This window comes from Phycodurus eques, chromosome 19 (assembly GCF_024500275.1).
Source record: "Phycodurus eques isolate BA_2022a chromosome 19, UOR_Pequ_1.1, whole genome shotgun sequence".
NCBI classification, from domain to species: domain Eukaryota; kingdom Metazoa; phylum Chordata; class Actinopteri; order Syngnathiformes; family Syngnathidae; genus Phycodurus; species Phycodurus eques.
The window spans coordinates 6563348-6584726 of NC_084543.1; the positions used below are offsets into that span (position 1 = coordinate 6563348).

The 21379-nt window shown below is 43.8% G+C and overlaps 1 protein-coding gene across 2 annotated transcripts in view; it reads left to right on the plus strand.

Annotated features, from left to right (window-relative positions):
* Positions 1 to 21379, plus strand: part of LOC133417916 (ankyrin repeat and fibronectin type-III domain-containing protein 1) — a 135481-nt gene that overhangs the window by 100065 nt on the left and 14037 nt on the right. For both annotated transcript variants that reach the window (XM_061706140.1, XM_061706141.1), the window contains 6 exons: positions 10460 to 10679; positions 10892 to 11099; positions 15542 to 15739; positions 16411 to 16524; positions 16687 to 16784; positions 19645 to 19735. In XM_061706140.1, coding sequence (XP_061562124.1) covers positions 10460 to 10679; positions 10892 to 11099; positions 15542 to 15739; positions 16411 to 16524; positions 16687 to 16784; positions 19645 to 19735 — 929 coding nt within the window. The remainder of the gene's footprint in view (positions 1 to 10459; positions 10680 to 10891; positions 11100 to 15541; positions 15740 to 16410; positions 16525 to 16686; positions 16785 to 19644; positions 19736 to 21379) is intronic.

Here is a 21379-nt window from a genome sequence, read left to right on the forward strand (position 1 = left end):
TCTTCTGCGAGGCCCCCGCCGAACCACCTCCCTTCATCGCTCTCCCGGAAAAAAAAGCCGTGGGACTTTAAACATGGCGCCCGGCCGGCGTGTGACTGAGAGAATGGGCCAACTGGTGGCTTCAGCCCGTGGCCAGGGGTCACCTCCGCCCTTCTCTCTCGTCCGTGGCTGGGTGGGTGGCATATGGCGACCCAAGCGGGGACCCCTTTGGAGTGATACATACACTCACACTGAGAGACACACAAGGCCTGGAGCCACCCAGGCTGGGCCCTCAATCGCCCGTGGCAGACATGGTGTCACCAAGCCTCTGACAGAGGAGGGGTCATGTTTGTGTGTACATTTGTGTACGTGTGCATGTTGTGTGTGTGTGTGTGTGTGTGTGTGTGTGAGTGTGAGAACCCTGCTTAGATGGCCCCCCTCCCCCCCAGCCCCTTTCCTGAGAACATCAGTACCGTGCCATCGCCACATCCCCATGGCGACTCCGCTGTCTCTGCTCATCAAAATTAAGAGATTTACCTCTGATTGAACACGCAAACACACACATGCACGCACGCACGCACTAACATAGAGCCAACAGGTGGCAAGCCTTGCTCAGCACAGCAGGCCCACCTCAAAGGTTAAACATACAACGGACCGCCCACTCTTTCGCTGCTACTCTGCCTAGGGAGAGGTGAGAAAATGAGTGACTCAGGACAAGATAAAAAGAGTGATAGGGGGAAAAATGGAGACAAACATCGCCACACGCATGCGGAATGTGCAACGCGCCGTCCCCTAGGTGCCCGTACACGGCATCCACGCCCGCAGTCTTTCACAGTTTGTTCCAGCTCGCCAATTATGCACACAGCTCACACTTCAAAGCGAGTCATGTATGAGTTAATACCTACAAGGTTGTGTTACCCTTTTAATAACTGTGACCGGCAGCAGATGTGATCCAAGATCAGTGCCGCCCGCTCCGGCCATTGCGGCACTCTTTTAGCATTTCGTGACAAACCGCGGGAAAAGTTCACCGCGCCGCTGTGCTAATGGGATAAAGAGGTCACTCACTAAATAGAGCAGCCAGTTGATGTGAGCAGAGCGAAAAAGTTTAGAATACCATCTGGGGAAAAAACATCGAAAAATGTATTTTAAAAAAGTGTCTATGAATGGATGTTATCTATACATACATACACTCCCCTACAAAAGTATTGAAATAGTGAAGCCAAAGGAGAGCAATGGACTGTCGGTCACCTGATTTAAACCCTATAGAGCATGTATTTTTCCTTCTTTACCATCCAAGAACACAAAGTCTCCGGTAGCAGAAGCTCCTCTCGTACTACGGCAAACAAGCCACTATGGCAAAATATACATTTAGGACCTAAAAACACAAGTACGGACAGTCAATGAGCAATGAAAGCATACTAGTACGTTACATTACATTTAGAGAGGAGTGAATTTGTATTCGACAAAATGTTCTCAATCAACTTTTGGTCGAGTTAACAATTTGTTGTTTTGTAAATTTGTAAAAAAACAAATTTAAACTGAATGGGCAAATCTCTTTCTGAATGATCTAAATGACAGTTTCAGTGCCAGTCTCGTGTTGAGCAGAATAATCCTGCCCGGAGGAGTTTGATGTAGCTCAACTTCCCATAACTGTTTTTGTTCTTCATTAAATCGTAAACTAGTTTGGACGAAATCAACTGGCACAGCCAGGTAGTACACTTCATTTTGCCTCAAATAAGTCAATTCACGATTATTCAACAATCAATTCCACACAATTCATAGCAATCAACTATTCCCTTACACAAATGCTTGTGTGAGTGTGGTGCAGTTAATCAGCATGGGATTGTTAAGGCGGAACTAATTTATTGCATATTTGTGTCCTCACATCATATAAAATATATGATTAAAAAAAATGCGTGAAAAGCATGGGTGAAGCAGACAAGGCTGTGGTGGCTACACACGAGGGTTTTCGATGAGAACGGAATTAAAAGGAATGTATGTGAATACACAAGCATTCACCAGTAATTTGGAAAACTGAAGGTTGGGAATTTAAATATAGTTGTGAAAAATATATTTTTAAATAATCCTGAGTAAAACAAGTACATTTCATGCCAGCACAAGGTTTATCAGGAAGGTTTCCAGAACTGGTTTCGCAAAAGATATATTTCAATCCCAAATCACAAGAATAACGCATGGCTGCTTCACCGTGTCAACGTGCCTGCTCACAATAGCCTGAGCATCTGACAGTTCCTGGCCAAGAAGAAAATCGCAGTGTTGAAGTAACCTCCCTAATCACCCGACCTGGCTCGTCGTAATTTCTTTCTTCTTCCCCAAGCTCAAGGGGGTAATTAAGGGGACCTGTTTTGAAAACAAGGACGACATCAAGATGGCCGTGATGACGGAGCTGCGCAGGATCGTGGAAGAATCCTTCCAGGAGTGCATGAAGGTGTGGCAGAGAAGGCCTGGGGAAGTGTGCTGAACTCCAAGGGGATTACTGCAGGCAAGAGAAGAGATTTGAAATAGATCTTTCCGTGTGAATAAATTATTGTATTGCCATCAAAAGCCCCTTCTCCGTCTTGTTTTTGTTTTATAGTTTGCAAAACAAATAAGCGTTAAAGTCACTGTCCTGGTTGACATGTTTTTCGTTTTCTCCGCATTTTGGTCAGAAACCTTTTGGGTGAAACCAACCCATGTTCTACTGCTGATTACTAATAATTTGAAAAAGACAGAAGCACGTTTTTTTTCTAGTGAAAGAAGAGGGGTGTACGATTTGCTTCAAAAGTTTCCGGGTAGCGCTGCAACTACCGATTATTTCAATAATTGATTAATCTGTGAATTGTTTTTTGGATTAATCGATGACATGTATAAATTTATAGATATAAAATTTCCATCTCTATTAAAAAAAAAAACACGACATGATTTCAAATTGTCAGTGCAGAAAAGTGCACAAACATAAATTGATAATGATTCACATACTGGTTTGGTCTTAATGTGTCAGAATATTTTGCTGTTGTTTTGAAAATGGCTGGCAATGAGTTAATTCTCATAAATTCCCATTCAAAGTTTCCAATTTGAAATATTTCCAAAATTCCTCAGCTTCCATACCCATGGAAATGTTCCACCTCTTTGCAACCTTAACACACACACGGGAATGTTTCAATGAGACTGCTTATCAGCTATTTCTTTTTCAATCACAGTCCGTATTAATGTTCCTGGTCTGGTACATGACTTCCAGGTCCTTTAACCTTTTTTGAACGTGTGCCGCACGTGGCGAAGTCGTCCCCACGTAAAGACACCTTTGGGGGATGAAGTGAAAAGCAACGCTGAAACCCGAACACACACCTGATGCATCGCTCCATAAAATGGCGTCCATGTAAATGCGACCCGAGAAATGGAAGTAAATCTGATTGTCTTGGCTGGCTAGAGCATTAAGCGAGGAGGGGACCGCACACATGCCCGTGTTTTAATATCCTGCAAAAACGGGGAGGCATTTGTTGTGTTGCCATGCCGACGGAGCGAGCGAGACGTCGTAGGTCACCGTGTTGGCATGGCCTCACGTTGCTTATAAGCTGATAAGAGCCAAACAGAGCGGACGCCTAAATGAAACTCGTAATAAAGCCCTCCATCCCTCCATGCTCTCTCCCTCCTCTCTTTCTTTCTCTCTGTGTGTGTGTGTGCTCTGTGTCCAGAAGCCTGCCTGCTTCCAGCCTGTCTGGTGCCAAGACTCGGATTTCAGAATTTCCTTCTACAAGCCACATTTAGAGCGGCCAGCGTACTCTCTCAGCATGTGTGCGTGTGCGTGCGCGCGTGTGTATGTGTGTCAGTTTTGCAACGTTCTCCTCTAACTGTCTCTCGTCCCGCCACCCTGCTTTCAGTTGGCTCCGTCCGTCCAGTGCAACACGTTTCCTTTTGGGCCATCTCAAAACACGAGGCTTAAATGTTTCGGGTAATCTTTGTTCGTAATCTTTCCATTCTTCACTCGAAATGAAAATAAGTGCAAGTGCGCTCTATGGGCCGCCTTCACTGGTGGAAAGTCGGTGCCACGGATAATTTTAGCAAACACCATCATGTAATTCAATCAGAAAAATGAGGTATAACCCATTACTAATGTATATATAAACATTTAACCAACGTTTAACCTACCCCCGAGGCCTTTGCCAGGCACTTGGGAAAAACATAAACATTTTTAATAGCATTTAGACAAATATAGATTAAAAATTCCACCATGTCAAACCATGATTGATGGAAATGTATGAATCAGGTCTGTAGCGAAAGCTTTTTGAGTAAGCCTGAGGAGAACTTTTCTCTTTTTTAAAAAAAAACAAAACAAAACATAAGTAAAAACTAATCACTGCACGATCGCAGTAAAAATATTGCATGCCTCAGCCAAGGCTTACATATTTGTCTTAAAATATCTTTTTTTCAGCTGCATAATTAATGCGATATGGCCGCTTGCCCAGTCAAAGGTTTATTACTGTTCCCCTTCAGTCCTGCAGGAGGCAGTAATGATGCCCACGGCCACCATGTTGGAGGTTGACGCGTTGTTTTATTCCTGTGCTTGTTGAGAATTTGAATAGATACATTTGATATTAAAGGTCGACGTGAATTACTGTGCAGTGTTTGGCTGCAACAAGACAGATGCAAGGGACCAAGTGTTCATGTCACAGTTTGCAGGCACCAATTTTGAATCAAGGCAAGGAGACTAAACCTTTGTCAAGGAAAAGAATGACATTGTGACTTTCACGACTCAACAGAGTTGTTCTCACTCTGGAGAGATAGCCAGTCCATACATCTGTGTTTGTTCTGAAGACCTCGTTGAAGGTTTTAACACACAGAGAAAACACATTACATACTGCACGTGCAGTACATTTCTCCATTTTCAATGTTTACATTTTAGCTCAGCCCTCTTAGGTAACACAGGTTTTTGGTCGAGTTTTGTCGTGGTATTAAAACCCCAATTCCAATGAAGTTGGGACGTTGTCTTAAACATAAATAAAAAGAGAATACAATGATTTGTAAATCATGGTCAACCTATATGTGAATACGCTACAAAGACGATATTTCATGTTCAAACTTATAAACTTGATTGTTTTTAGCAAATAATCATTAACTTAGAATTTTATGGCTGCAACACGTTCCAAAAAAGCTGGGACAGGTGGCAAAAAACACTGAGAAAGTTGAGGAATGCTCATCAAACACCTGTTTGGGACATCCCACAGGTGGACAGGCTAATTGGGAACAGGTGGGTGCCATGATTGGGTATAAAAGGAGCTTCCCTGAATTGCTCAGTCATTCACAAGCAAAGATGGGGCGAGGTTCACCTCTTTGTGAACAAGTGTGTGAGAAAATAGTCGAAAGGTTTAAGGACAATATTCCTCAACGTACAATTGCAAGGAATTTAAGGATTTCATCATCTACGGTCCATGATATCATCAAAAGGTTCAGAGAATCTGGAGAAATCACTGCATGTAATTGGCATGGCCGAAAACCAACATTGAATGCCCGTGACCATTCGCACACACATTCACTCCTACCGGCAATTTAGAGTCTTCAATCAACCTACCGCGCATGTTTTTGGAATGTGTTGCAGCCATAAAATTCCAACTTAATGATTATTTGCTGAAAACAATAAAGTTTATCAATTTGAACATTAAATATCTTGTCTTTGTAGTGTACTCAATTAAATATAGGTTGAACATCATTAGAAAATTTTGAATTCTGTTTTTATTTATGTTTAACACAACGCCTCAACTTCATTGGAATTGGGGTTGTATATTAAACGAACATACATGGCAGAAATGTATGATTATTTTATTACCAGAATCACAGTTGACTCACACCATGCCTATCCGTATCGAGCCGTGAAGCTAATGTTAGGCAAAGTCAAATCTGTTTTAGCTAACTAACCCAATCTGTCAACTATTCCGGGTCATTAAGTAAAACAGTCTGTTTTATTTCCGCTTGTCTTCGCACAGTTAGGCGGCGAGAGATGTTTGAATTGTCGAGGGATCGTAGTCGTTTATGATGGCCACATGGTCGCCGTGTCGCGTGTTTGCCACTGCATCCAAAATGTCTCTGTTCAACTTTTTAGCCATTATCTTAACACATCTAAAGGAGATTGGAACATTTATCACATAGCTGGTATGAACTGATTACGGTTATACCAAGACAAAATAAATAAATAAAAAAGACGAACGAGTTGGTCTACTCGTCTTTCTGATTCAAATCTAGCTCATCCTCCTGATCTCAAACTCCAACATGGCAGACAAACGAATACCAATCACGTGATCAACAACAATCTATTGATACACATACATTTTCATGGCTTTCCACACCTTTATCAGATTTTTTTCACGGCAAAGTAAGGCACACGCCAACATGAAAAACATTACGTCCTCTGTGGCGATAACGATGCACGTCTGTGCTAATGTGACGTGCAATAGAAGTTTGATTGTCAACGCTGACAGCCATGTTAGAAATGAGGCTGAGACAAGGATTTGAAACGCATGTCATTTTGGTCCTCATTTTTTCTTATATATGAAACCGAGATGGTCTTTTTACTTTTTATTGTTGCTTTTTTATAGCTGAACAAAATGTCTTGAGGACAGCCAATCTGAATAATATTGATTTTTCTGGCACTCGTCAGCGTGCCCTATGCATTTCGCAATGGAACTGTGGAATCGTCATATTGGGCAGAATTTTCCACTCAGCTGCCCGCGTTGACATGTTTTTGAGATAGCCCCTCTTTTGAGCTGTTAAGTACATACTTGTGGCTCCCTTTGAATGTACTCCAACAACTCTGCAATCCTTTCGCCAGCTGGAGCATTTTATATACGATGGTTTCACATCATCACTGTCAGGATTGAAGAAAGGGCCCACACCCAATAGACCTCAACTGTACGCGTCTTAACATTCATTGCCTGGGGAAGAATGTTGCTCTTTTTGTTTGTCCATTATGATCACTGCGTGATTTCAGAGTTGATGTCTTTTTTGTAGCGCAAATTATAGGTTTTTGATTGTCCTAGAATGGCAGCTTGCTAGACTGGTAAAACTGGAGGGGGAGCGCTCAGAGTTGAGGGTCGTCTGTAACATATTGTTGTGAGAAAAAGACAATGTGGAATGATTTGCATTTCAAAACATGTCAGCTGTAGGGTTATAATATATATTGAAAATGAATGACAGGAATTTCGGACTGATTTTGTAACAGAACATTGAAGCTTCAAAATGTACCGTAGTGGATGTGGTAGATGGAGCGTCTCTTTGAAAGTACATCCACACACGCAACACTCCCTGATGTCGTCAGAGAGTGATGGGGCACCGTCCTGCCGACAGAAAAAAAAGTCATCTGTTCCATCTCAGGCAAATAACAATAAGCCCGGGGCCGGATTCCGATGGGCTTTCTCTTTGAAATGGGATACTGGCACACGCATTACAAATATATCTCGTTTTATCTTCCGGGCCAGGCCCATGGAAAAATTATTCCAAATACCTGCCACGCTTTATCTGGAACACTGGAATAGGTTCGGCCCGGCCGGGAACACGAGGATGTCTAAAATAAGTCGTCTATTACGGGAGGGAGTGGAGATGGATGGGACAGAGCGGGAAGCGACAGGGATCGGGGGGTATTTTAGGTGTATCGGCCCCGTGAAAAAGGGCTTGTTGCAAGGGCTCGGCGCTGCTTAAACGGCCACAAAGTGGCCCGCTGTCAGCTGTCGTACGGCCCGCATGTGCAGTTGGGAGTGTTTGTGTGTGCAAGCATGCTCGTGTGGACTCACACGTCCATAGCGGAGCGGGAATATAAATAACATTTTTCCTACAGATGTTCTGTACTTGACAAATTTGCTCGTGGCCTGTTGGATACCTTTTGACATATGGCGCGATGGCCCGTCCTGACTTCACTCCTTTATTTACCTTCTTCCACTTGCCGAACCCTGGCAGCCTTTTCACATCAGCTTGTTGGTTTTGCAATTCATCTCATCAAGTTGTCCGAAGTGATGGATGATAATCGTGTTCTTGAATTTATAATGCATTTTCATGTGAAGTTTAGGACGCAATTGATCACTGTATCACAATTAAACTGGCCTGTTTTCCGAAAACATGATATTAACTGTCCCTGATGAATATGATCCAGTTACGGATAGCAAGAAGATCTATTCTATCAAAAAAAAGTCAAATCCCAAGCAAGTCCCAAGTCCTAAAATTGGCAACTTAAGTCTTACACGAGTCAAGTCATGTGACTTGAGTCCCCCACTGCTGGTATGGGCCTTTAGCTTGAATTCTAAATATACAGACTTGCATCACATGGCTTTTGAGGAACAGTATTACTCCTTAACGTTGTTTTCGTCTGTGACATAACTCCGTTACAACGAACCTTTTAAGACATTTTCAGATGGGTGCTTCTATTTGTTTGCATCTTGTGGTGTCATCAAACACCGTGACAACAAAGTAAAAATGAACAAAAAAAGAACAGTTCCACGATTAGGACGATATACAATGAAGCAGTCTTTTGAGAAACGGAGAAAACGTCTTTTCTTCTTTCTGGAGCTTTGGTCTGTCATGGACACTGTGTTGAGATTCAGGACTGATGTTTCCGTGCTTTGTGTCCTAATGCTCTTTCTAGAGATTTGGTCTGTCGCGGACATGGACTTCATATCCAGGACTTGTGTGTCTTTTGTGTAAATTCTGAAGCTTTTCTTTCCAAAGTCTCGGAGAGAACTGGTTTCTCCCCAGGGCCTCTCATCTTAATTCTACGTGACATCGCCTTGAAAGAATGTTTAAAATATTTGCTCTTTCCTGGACATTGTCGTGAGACTCATGTGTGACTGCTGTGTAAATGTGTTTGTTGTGTGCTGTAGCTCTTCTATTCAAAGTCTCAGAGAGAATTAGTTTCTCCCCAGGACCTCTCCGCCCAATTTATGTGACATCGCCTTGACAGAGTGTTTAAAAGACATGTGACATGGAGTACATGTCATTTACAGATGCAATTATCATCACTGTAACAGATTAATTTAAGGCCGATGAAGATGTGAAACATGAGACAGTTGGTCAGAGGAGGAGGGGGTGCCGGAAGATGAATGAGACCCGGCAAGGAACAGAAGGAGAGAAAGCTGTTGAAAGTTTCCACTTGAGGGCTTCATTTATCTCCCCACCTCCTGTTTGGTGCGTGGGACCTATCGCATAGTCTGTCACCGTCGCCTTTAGGCTCCTGCTGACATTTCCTTCAGCAGCTGAGTGTGTGCCGACACCACTGAGCAGACGGTCGCCGACGGCGTTCTCATGGCGGACCGGAGACGGTGCAAAGTCTCCATACCGGCCGTGCCGAGACACAAGAGGCAGAAAATATGCTTATCTGTTTGAGACGCACGAGAGGTGACGGTGAAGAGCGACACTGCAGATATGACGACTAGTCTGCCGTCGCATCTGTACGAAGATACATGTGGCACAGAAAAAAAAAAAAAAAAAAAACCCCACAATGCAATGTACACGTGCGTCCAATCTGGCAGATCACTGTTATTTGTCACCATGCCATAGATCAGTAATGGTACGTGCTTGGACCCATCCATCCATCCATCCATCCATTGTCTGAGCCGCTTCTCCTCACTAGGGTCGCGGGCGTGTCGGAGCCTATCCCAGCTATCATCGGGCAGGGGGCGAGGTACACCCTGAACTGCTTGCCAGCCAATCGCAGGGCACATATAAACAAACAACCATCCGCACTCACATTCACACGTACGGAGTCCTCAATCAACCTACCACGCATGTTTTTGGGATGTGGGAGAAATCCGGAGTGTTAAATGTATGTGTACGCTATCAGTCAGAAAGTTTGGACACACTTTGTCATTCAATTGCGCTAAAAAGTGTCAAAATGTTGACTGGTAGTGTAAACATTTCCTCTATAAAACAAAATATATCTCACCCACACACTTTGTTTTGACTTTTATTTTTGCCATTATTTCAACTCTTTTGGGGTGTTGAAAGGGGTGTGTGGCTAAAAAAAAAAAAAAAAGTTTCGGAAAGGCTGCTCTCGGTTATGCTAGAAGTCACCATGGCTCCTTAGGATGGTGCAAAAGATGGTGTGTTCCTACAAAAAATGAGTTGTATAAGGTCAGGAGTATGAGTAATTTACTATTTTTCACTGATGCCTAACAGTCTGTCATTTTCAACCTGAAACGATTGAAAGGTGCTATATAAATCGAAGTTTTGATATACATTAAAAAAAAAAAAAAAACATCATATTAACAAAAGAATTGGCCAGGTATGAATCATTTTGTGTTTAACTGCACATGTTGTATCAATTCTTGGTTTTAAAAAGGCTTCAGCAACTGATGTTTTAAGCTGATATTTACTGCAATGTGAGTCATCCCCATCTCTGTGGTAGTGGGTAGAGAATTAAGGTTGCAATGTGGTGCTTAATGTAGCGCGAAGTCATCAAGCTTCATAAATGTAATTTTCTTTCCTTCTTCATCCTTTGTTCCTGCAGGGCCGATTCAACCACGATGACGCAGCCCATGAGGGGGGACCAGGTCCACCAGCCGACCCCGGCCCGCAAGTCAGCCAGCTTGTCCTCGCCAAGTGCGGCTCGCCGCCTGTACCGCAACTTGTCTGGAAAGTTCCGTGTGAGCACCAACCCCTCTGCCTTGGAGGACAGTGTGTTGTCGGGACGGGGAGGAGACAAGGAGAGGCTGCGCAAAACCACCATTGTAAGTACGAGGCGACGTCAGGAAAAAATAATAAATCACCAGAACGTTGTTGTCTAAAAATGGACTGGGAATCAGGTACTAACATCACATGTTCCTGACCAGCGCCTTTCTTTCGGAGCCAAACAACATTAAACACTGTGGCTGTGTGAATTTACTGACACAATTCAGCAGTATTCTTCTTGAACGCTCCACAAACTGTCCTCGTGTCACAGTTCCAAAGCAATGAAGCGCTGTTTGAAGCAGTGGAGCACCAGGAGTTGGACTTGGTGCAGCTGCTGCTCTCCCAGTACAGCTTAGAGGAGCTGGACCTCAACACCCCAAACAGCGAAGGCCTACTGCCCCTCGACATCGCCATCATGACCAACAACGTGCCCATGGCCAAGCTGTTGCTCCGCGCCGGTGCCAAAGAAAGCCCCCACTGTGAGTAGAGGAACATGCCGCACCTCTCCTCTGATCTAGCGTGTTTTTACTAGGGCTTGAACCTAGTAGGAAGACTAGTTAATGCGTCAACTTTACCACTGAACAATGATGATTATAACTTGAAGTCGATTTATCGGCAATGTTTTGGCGTTAACAACACGGGCGCCTCACTAAAATCTGCAAGTGGTCAGTCGGCGCAGCACACTAGCCGCGTTGCATCAAGCATGTGAAAATATTTTACGGCAAATGTGACGGGTAGCATCAACACCCGCAAACAGAGCATACAACAATAATCTAAGGAAGTTATTCTCTCTCTCTCTGGCTCTTAAATTTAGCATTTGAGTGGCATTGACTTCCAGAATTTAGGCCACTTTTCCCTTAATTGAGTAATTGAACATCCTAAAATTGATCCCTTCTGCTTTAATTGATATTCTGAATTTATATATCTATATTTTTTTTTACTTCAGAGATCTTGACATCCAGAGAACTGAGAGCTAGATTAGCGAGAGTCACCATAGCAACCGTGTTAGAAGTAGAAAAGGGAGAGGCTAATGAAGCCTATGCATTCACCACAGTTTTGTCACAACACGGCACATAGCAGCTACTGATTTTGTTTTCGCTTCAGCTGATGCCTTGTGCAAAAGCAAAATCGGTCGCCATGGACGCACAGTGCCGCTTCTCAGACAACATCCGATCTCACAAAAGTAGCTGCCGGAGTTGCCCCGAGCAATGACTAATACATTCACTAACTCCATGACACCATCTCCTACCTTGTGTGTGTGTGTGTGTGTGTGTGTGTGTGCGTGTGTGTGTGTGCGTGCGTGTGTGTGTGCGTGTGTGTGTGCGCGCGGACGGGCGGCGTGTGTGTGTGGGCGTGTGTTTGTATGGTTCTCTGTGTTGTGTATGTGTGTTGGATGTGAGTGTGCGTTGCTTGAGCGAGTGCGTGTGTGTGTGTGTATGTGGTTGTTGGTGTGTGTGTGTGTGTGTGTGCTTATTGATTTTTGGTTTTTGATTTTGTTGATTGTTTGGTTGTGTCTGTGTGTGTTGTCAGTGGTTGTGCAAGTGTGACTGTGTTTTTCGTTGGTCCTGTGCGTGTGTCTGTGTTTCTGTACGTGTGTGCACGCTTGTGTGTTGTGGCAGCAAAGACAATAGATTAAAAGCGATGGCATGGCGGTAATCACGCTGCAGTGTTTGTTTAGTCATCTGCATAATCTGCTGCTCCATTCTTCTGTTATGATTAGAACGCGCCTGTTCTGCTCGTACCGAGCCACACGTGCACTACACACACTTTCATAGACGCCTTGTAAAGGTGTCGTTAAATTGAGAACACTTGACCGGAACGTGATGTTTGCTGAAAATCGTGTCTCCAAAGCATCAAGGAGTCTCGTAGTCAAGAAAGAACAACTGCATTTCTAAGGATTAGTTATGGAAATACAGTGGAGCCTTGAGATAGAAATTTAATTTGTTCCGTGAGCACGCTTGTAGCTCAAAACTCTTGTATCCCATATCATCTTTCCCCATTGCCATCATTGTTGTTCAATTATCCAGTGCTTAAAGAGTTCTGAAACCGCCAGATACCTGTAGATGGTAATCATTAGCATGTCAATGGTATTTTCCACTGTATTTTAGCATTAAGCTTGCGTGGCCGAAGTTTGGTTGTTTTAAATACACTCTTTGTTTTGCTTAGTTTGACAGTACTTCAACTGGGAGTGGCATTAAACAATTTGTAGCCTCTTTTTTTGAAGAATTGTTATTTGCCGAAGTGCTGCTTATTGTGAGGTGAGCTGAGTTCATATCTCAAGTTTGCACTCGCAAGTCAAAGCAAAGAAATCGGCCGAGCGATGGCTCGTATCTCGAAAGGCTGGACACGTAAGTCCAATCGCAACTTCAGCAGCTATTTCCAGCAATCCAAGAGTCCATTTCCAAATTAGGATTTCGGAGCCTGCCCCTCAGTAAGTCCTAGCTTGAACCCGACCTTAAACCTCAACCCCAGCTGTTGCATTCGCGAGTAGAGTTCAATTGTGCGCGGGGGGCCAATCAAAGCGAACAACTGACCCCGCAATGGAGACGCTCGCATTAGAGGAGAAGCCCGCAGCCACCGAGGAGACACTAAAGGGGCCACGCAATCAAACAGCCAGATGGACATTTTGACACAGAGCTTTAAACTTACTGTCAACAGTGGAATCTAACGCTCAACAGTGGAATCCACTGTGAACAAACGCAGGCCACACAGACTAAACACAGACTCACACCAGTCCTAAACACTTGGTGAGTGAGGGGCCGCCAAAAGAAGTACAATATGCTATTGTCTTCTCTGAGCCTAATACTGTAATTTTGCTTTACCTGGCAGGATTGCGTTTTCATCACAATAGAAAAATCCTCTGTCACTATCCCTATGGCCATCAAGTGAATGGTATAGATAGTTGCAGAGGTTGTAAAAGTACTTAAGTACAACTGACTCAGTAAGGTGGAGTAATGTCATTTTTTCACAAAGGATAAAGAATAAATGCCTTTGAGTTTTGCTAATTTGTCTGTCTATACAGTATGTGTGGCTCCACCGTTTGTGTTCAAATAGCCGTTGCCGAAAGGTTTATAACCAATGCTTATTGTTAGTTCATCTTGTGTTTTGTGTTGTTTCGTAGCATTAAGCTAATCAGACTTTATTAAAACAAAGCTGAGTGGGTGTTTTAAATACATAACATCTAACTCCCTTTGTTTTATGTTTAGCGTGACAGTAAACTGCAACCGGGCGTAGCAACAAACAGTTTGAAGCCTCTTTTTTGGAGAATGTTCACTAGCTGCCAAACTGCTGCTTATTGTCAAGTGAGTTTAGTTGAACTCGCTGCCACCACAGGTCAAGGCAAAGAATCGGCCAAAAGATGGCACGTTATCTCGAAAAACGTGAGAGTCAGATCACTCGTATCTCAAGGCCAGCACTGTATGTGATTTTTCAGATTAGTTGGAGAAATTTTGAATGACAGAAGCTGCTGGTTCGCCATTTTTGTCATGAATCATTATTGGGCCATAGATGATACATACATACATGTAGACACAAATATAAGCATTTGTACTTCTTAACTTTCCACGACTGATTAGGTGCCACATCTCCTGGACTGCTATTTTGTTTTTGGTTAATTTTGGGTTAAATAAATGATTGTGATTGTCCACATTGTTATAGTCAAGCTCTAGCCCCTTTGAGATGAAACATTCCTCTCGTGGAGGCTCTTTGGCGCTGCGGTCCATAATTTAAATAGATCAAAATGTTCCACCACTTTTGCAGGGGGAAAAAAAAAAAAAAAAACTTAAAGCAACAACTTAAATGTATGCTCCCGCCATTTTGTTTTCCCCGAGAAGAGCAATTGTCTTGCCCACCACTCTCATTTTCCCAGAGTGTCCTTCGGGAGGGTGTCATCTCTCGACAAGGAAATCTCCATTCAAATGTTTATTGGGACAACAAAAAGTCGACTACGAAATGGCTTTCAGTATTTCCCACAGTTATATTGTTTAATTCATTTAATGCAATTCATTGCTTAGTGTTTTCTGTTGGTCAACCATGTTTATTCATTTAGTCAGCTTTATGAAAGACCATTGGTACAAAACGAATAAGAATTTAAGAGATTGATTCTGTCAAGAAAATTACATTGCGCTGCATTTCTTTTATTAAATGGTTAACTGTTTGTACAATAGCTTTGGCTTCTAAACAAGATCGTGCTGTGGGTTATAATGGAGCGCACTAGTTCCCTCCAACCAGCAGAGGCGCTATCGATTCACTCCCAACTAGATTGTCTCAAGTAGACGAAATATTAGCTCAGGGATAAAATAACTAGAAAAATATATCAATAAAATAACAAACCGTCGGCCACTGCTATTGCTGCAATTTCAAATTTGCATCCGGTGAACAACGTTGCAATGTCGCAGACGTAACAGGCAATCATACCAACAGAGTACATATATTGTTTTACAATAATACCTTACTGTGTTTATATTGTCATTAGTACGTGTGGCTAGAAAGCAAAGGGTGGAGAGTCTCTGTCACCGAAAAGTACGAGTGCAGTCAGTGACTGGGGCACTCGATCACTGCCGACAGCCTCTAAAAACATCCAGTCTCTCTTCTTTATTCTCGCTCGTTTCCTCTCTTTATGGCGATCTGCTTCTTCCTTGACAATTGCACCATGTTTTTGTGGTTCAGTAAAAAAAAATTGTACTGTACAGTATACTGTATGTGGAGACTTAAAACCCGATACAGGGTCGCAGTTTTTTCATTGGAGCATGTCGGTAGATGTTCAGCATCGCTTGGTGTACTGATGTGAGTTGCCAATTGTAATTTAGTCTAGTCGCTAATCGGTTCAACCCCGAGCAGAGAGGCACTTTTTTTAAGAAAATGATACAACACCACTGCTTAAAGTCATCGTGTCACACTGTCCCTTTTTTGTGTGTTTCAGTTTTCAGCTTGGAGGGCAGAGCGGTCCATCTGGCCACCTTGGTGCAGGAGGCCGAGCAGCGCGTATCGGAGCTTCAGACCCAAGTCGGCAGCGAGGGTCCCGGAGAGCGGGAGGGATCGGACCGGGAGAGGCAGCTCAAGGCCTGGGAGTGGCGGCTGCGGCTCTTCAGACGCATGCAGACGGGCTTCGAACACGCAAGTAAGGTTCCAGCAAGACTTTGATGGCGGCTACAAAGGATTTCGGGAATCTCTGAGGGAGGCTTACAGCAGCCGTTCGCCAGTCGTTTTTCATTTTTCTACTCCTTTTCTCGGCTGCTATTCTGTCTGGGCTAACTTAATGACTTCCACACCAGGATGCCTAGTGTGTGTGCGCATATGTGTGTGTGTTAATTTTTATAGGCACTTCATGACACATTTAGTGGTTGGGTAGACAGCCACCCCGCAAAAACAGACACTCACACGCACACACGCCCCTTAAGCCAAACCAATCTGCACTTTGATGTGAGAGCACCCCCCCACTTCATAATTTCACCCGCTCATTTAATTTGATATGATTTGCGCGCAAGAAATAAAAGAAAAAAAAAATCATTTGCCGTGTGTCCAAATCATGTTTGTAATCTTGTTCACAATTGCAATTAGCTCCATCTGTGTGCGTTCGCATGCTGAGCGGCTGTCATTGCGATAGTGACAGTAAATTGCTGCAATTTCACAGGAGAATGAGCGCCGCATTGTGCAACTGAGCAAATGATGTCATTAAAGTGATCCGCCACGGCGCGCCATTGAAATGCGCGTGAGACGCACAAGATCGCAGTCTTCCATCTGGCTTACTTTCTGTTTGTCTTTTTTATCGCTTTGTGCCTCTCCACTTAGACCCTCCAGACGTCCCCAGCGCAGCGCGCTTGTCTGTCAGCAGCAGCACCAGTCTGACAGTTGATTTCCAGGAACCTCAATCCGTCAACTCGGCTGTGGTTACCAAATACAAAGGTCAGGCGCTGTGCTGGATCAAGCCGACGTCACAGTTTTGCAACATGCAACCCTCTTGTCTAGGAAGATGCCAAGTGTTTGATGAATGCCCAACTCCCCCCTCCCCCACCGCCCCCCAAACACAAAATACAGTAGTATTAAACTGTGTGTTTGTGTTTGCAGTGAGCTGGAGCGCCACGCTGTCCTTCAGCTCTGTGCTGGGAGAGGTGGTGGTGGAGGACACGACTGTTCTGCAGTACAACATCACTGGACTCACCTCTGTAAGTTGTACTCTAAATTCTGTCCCGTGCAAGAATAAACACAGAATAAGTAGTAAAAATGGGCTACATTTAAAAGGGTGCGTTTTCTAAGAACTAAGCTAGTAAGAACAAATGAACACAATATCAGTTCCCCGATCACATCAAGACAAATTACACTGAAGCATACGACTGTCGTTCCGCTTGCCGAGGGCGCTCGTCTAAGATTCAAGATCTTAGCTTTCTTTTTGCTTTCTGTAGCTAATACTCAAAATACAATAATAAAGAACTGAATGATGAACTCAATAGAATAACATAAGTGACAGTGAAGAATTCAGAAGAGTTTACATTCATAGACATTGTCTGAGCCAAGCAAGTCCCAAGTTCTAAAACTGTTGACTTACAGTGTGTATGGAAAGTTTTCAGAACCCCTTACATTTTTTACTCTTTGTTATATTGCAGCCATTTGTTAAAATAATTTAAGTTAAAATTTCTCTCATTAATATACACAGAGCTCCCCATTTTGACAGAAAAAAAACTTAATTGTTGAGATTTTTGCTGATTTATTAAAAAAGAAAAACTGAAATATCACACAGCCATAAGTATTCAGACCCTTTGCTGTGACACTCATATATTTAACTTGGGTGCTCTCCATGTCTTCTGATCATCCTTAAAATGGTTCTACACCTTCATTGGAGTCCAGCTGTGTTTGATTATACTGATTGGACTTGACTAGGAAAGCCACACCCCTGTCTATATAAGACCTTACAGCTCACAGTGCAGTGTCAGAGCAAGTGAGAATCATGAGGTCAACGGAACTGCCTGAAGAGCTCTGAGACAGAATTGTGGCAAGGCACAGGTCTGGCCAAGGTTACAAAAAACATTCTGCTGCACTTAAGGTTCCTAAGAGCACAGTGGCCTCCATAAGTGGCCTCCTCAGTGCAAGACACATGAAAGCCCGCATGGAGTTTGCTAAAAAACACATGAAGGACTCCAAGATGGTGTGAAATAAGATTATCTGGTCTGATGAGACCAAGATAGAAATTGTTGGCCTTAATTCTAAGTGGCATGAGTGGAGAAAACCAAGCACTGCTCATCACCTGTCCAATGCACTCCCAACAGTGAAGCATGGTGGTGGCAGCATCCTGCTGTGGGGGTGTTTTTCAGCTGCAGGGACAGGGAGACTGGTTGCAATCGAAGAAAAGATGAATGTGGCCAAGTACAGGGATATCCTGGACGAAAACCTTCTCCAGAGTGTTCAGAACCTCAGACTGGGCCGAAGGTTCACCTTCAAATAAGACAATGACCCTGAGCACACAGCTAAAATACCGAAGGAGTGGGTTCAGAACAACTCCTGACTGTTTTTGAATGGCCCAGACAGAGCCCTGACTTAAACCCAATTGAGCATCTCTGGAAAGACCTGAAAATGGCTGCCCACCAACGTTCACCGTCCAACCTGACAGAACTAGAGAGGATCTGCGAGGAGTAATTGGCAGATGATCCCCAAATCCAGGTGTGAAATACTGAGAAAAGGGTCTGAATACTTATGGCTGTGTGATATTTCAGTTTTTCTTTTTTAATAAACCTGCAAAAATTTCAACAATTCCGTTTTTTTTCTGTCAATATGGGGTGCTGTGTGTACATTGTGGGAAAAAAATGAACTTAAATGATTTTAGCAAATGGCTGCAATATAAAAAAAGAGTGAAACATTTAAGGGGGTCTGAATACTTTCCGTACCCACTGTAAGTGTGACTTGAGTCAAGTCAGGTGACTCGACTCCCCTGTCCCCCGCCAAACTCCTTGGCCAACGAAGGGTTAAAAACGTGTTGTCTTGTAGGCAAAGTATGAACGCAATCTGCATAGCTATGTGGCACAAAGAAACAGGGAGGTCCCACTTCTCCAGCTCCTGGTGCCAAAGCTGACAATTTAGGGGCTATTATCCCACATTACTTACACACAAACAACATCTCCGAAGTTCTTTATTACACACATCAAATGGCCCACTGGAGTCGCCACCGGTCCAACCGCTCAACCAAAGACACACAAACAGACGCACAAAAAAGTAAATTAAAAAAATACACACAATTGGCGAAAACCCAGTTTGTTAGAGTTCCAAATGGCTCCTGACCATTGAGGAGCAACAGTTGCCAAACTGTCACAACACACTAAAAAGAGCAGCTTGGTAGCCTGCCACCTGATTTATGTCCACGGCCCATGTGGACTAATGGACAATCCGGCCCGTTTGTTATTGGGAGAGAGAGAGACGTGTTTCTTTCTCCTCCCGAGAACCCCGCTGCCAGCCCCGAAGCTCACTCCCGTCACATGACCAGGGGTCAAGGCGAGGTCAGGAAGTGTCGGCGGCTCCGAGATTGATCTGGCTGAGAATGGAAGGACAGAGGCCTGCTGTCGGCACACTGGGCACAGGCACTGCAACTCCTTGATAGACGCCTAACCCTCCACACACGCACACACGCTCGATCTGTTCACTGTTAATTTGAGTAGAAATTTGTAAATATATATATATATATATATATATATAATGAAAAGAATGCATTGTAATAGTAGTACATACTTTTGGTTACTTTTTCAAAAGAGAACACAGTAGGTTGTCTTCTCCCGTATGTGTTCATAGATTATCGTTATCTATCCATTTCCTATACTGCTTATTTCATTAGGGTCGCGGACTTACTGGAGCCTATCACAACTGACTTTGGGGTGATAGGCGGGGTACATACTGGTTACCAGTCAATCACACAGCACATATAGACAAATAGGCATTCCCACGCACAATTTTGAAATTGCCCTTTGTACGCACAAATTTGTATGATTTTTCTATGAAATTATCTGTGCCCCAATTTAACATGCTTCTGTCCTTTCCTTCCAGGGGACCCCCTACTACGTCCAGGTGTCAGCATACAACATGAAGGGTTGGGGGCCAGCACTCGCTTCGACCCCCGCCTGTGCCGCTCCTTCCAGTAAGTCTCCATTTTACAGAAAAACACAACGTTGAGCTTCCAGTTTGAAACGAGTGAGTGAGTGGCCTCACTGAGATAACATCTATGCAGTAGTTTTCACCTTGCATTAATCTGCATGATGTATGTATGAGTGTGTGTAACTGGTGAGAAGTAACGGCATGCAAATACTCAGTTACTGTACTTTTGTAGATTTTTCATGTATCTGTACTTGTCTTTATTTTTCTGAATACTTTTTACCTTTAGTCCCTACATTTGAAAACAGATACCAGTACTTTCTACTCTGTACTTTGCAAGAATAGGCTTGTAGTTTTTTGTTCGTTTGATTTTTTTTGTTTTTTATTTGTTTTTTGTTTTGAGGAGGCAACATATTATAAGCTTTTTTGAAGAGAATTGTTTTATGTTGTCGGCGACAAGATTGATTTGTGGCGAATGTGTTGAATTCTCTGTCTAATCTGAAAATACACATTCAAGGAAGGTGTATTTTGCAGTTGTTATCATTAGCTGATTTCGCATAGTTTTTCAGTTCTGGTCAGCAAGTCTATGGGAACACGTTATCGATACAGTAACTAGTTCGCTCTTAAAAAAACATGCCGCATGTAATGTGATGTTTAAGTAACAATAAATCAAAGAGAGAAACTGTTTTCTGAGCTATTTTCGTTGTGCTAAGTGATTAGAACAGTTACTGTATATAAAGGATGGTAAAAACGCAAGTTTTATTTTTTTACATGTCCATTTAAGAGTTTGTACTTTTTTACTTTGACTTGAATACAGGAGTTGAAGAGTGGTTTTGCCACCTCTGATTTGTGCATGCGTCATGGCTTTCCCACACGTTAAAGCCGTTGAGTCACTGATCTCATTTGGCGATTCGAGCGTCACGCCGACGTTGCTTTGACATCATCGGCCGAGCTGACAGCTGGACTTTCGGCGGGTCTGCCGGCGGGACCCCCGCTGCAGACGTCAGAGAGTGTAACCGTTAGCCCCTGGCTGGTGTTTGGCGCTGGCCGACAACAGAAGCTGGCCGGGTTCGGTCGAGAAGTTAATGGTGAAGTCATGTGCAACAACAGCTGAGGTGTTGAGGGCACCGCAGCGCAGCGTTGGCCCTCATTTTGCCTGATCTGCAATTCATGTGTATGGGTTTTGACTTTGGGCGCACTGGCACCCTCGTGGCACATCTGGGGGACACATAAAGGTGTTTGTCCTTACCAGCACGCCGTGTTTGTGTCTTCTTTTCTAAGAGACGAGGCTTTCCCTCTCTCTTTTATTTTTCTCAACTGTCCACCTTTCTCCCGCTCTCTGAGCTAATTTCGATGTTGCGTGTTTGTGTTTTCCATTTGGGCCTACCACTGGAAATATTTGCATGTCTGTGCTGTAGCGCGCGGCGCGGCCCCAACAGTGGGGGCCTTATACCGGGCCGTGGACGCCCATTAAAGGGTCCGCTTGTCCTGTCTGGACAGGCACCTTTCCGGGAATAGAGCTCACCGTGTTTCGGGCCCGCTCGCCCTCCGGGGGGCTTCGCGAGCGGGAGTTGGGGGTGAGGGTGGTGCGTGATGGTACGAGAAGGGGGTGCGGGGGAGGAGGGTTTATCGCTGACACATCCTTCAGGGAGCAAACCTGGGATGCATAGAGGGCAGTCGTGCTGAAGGA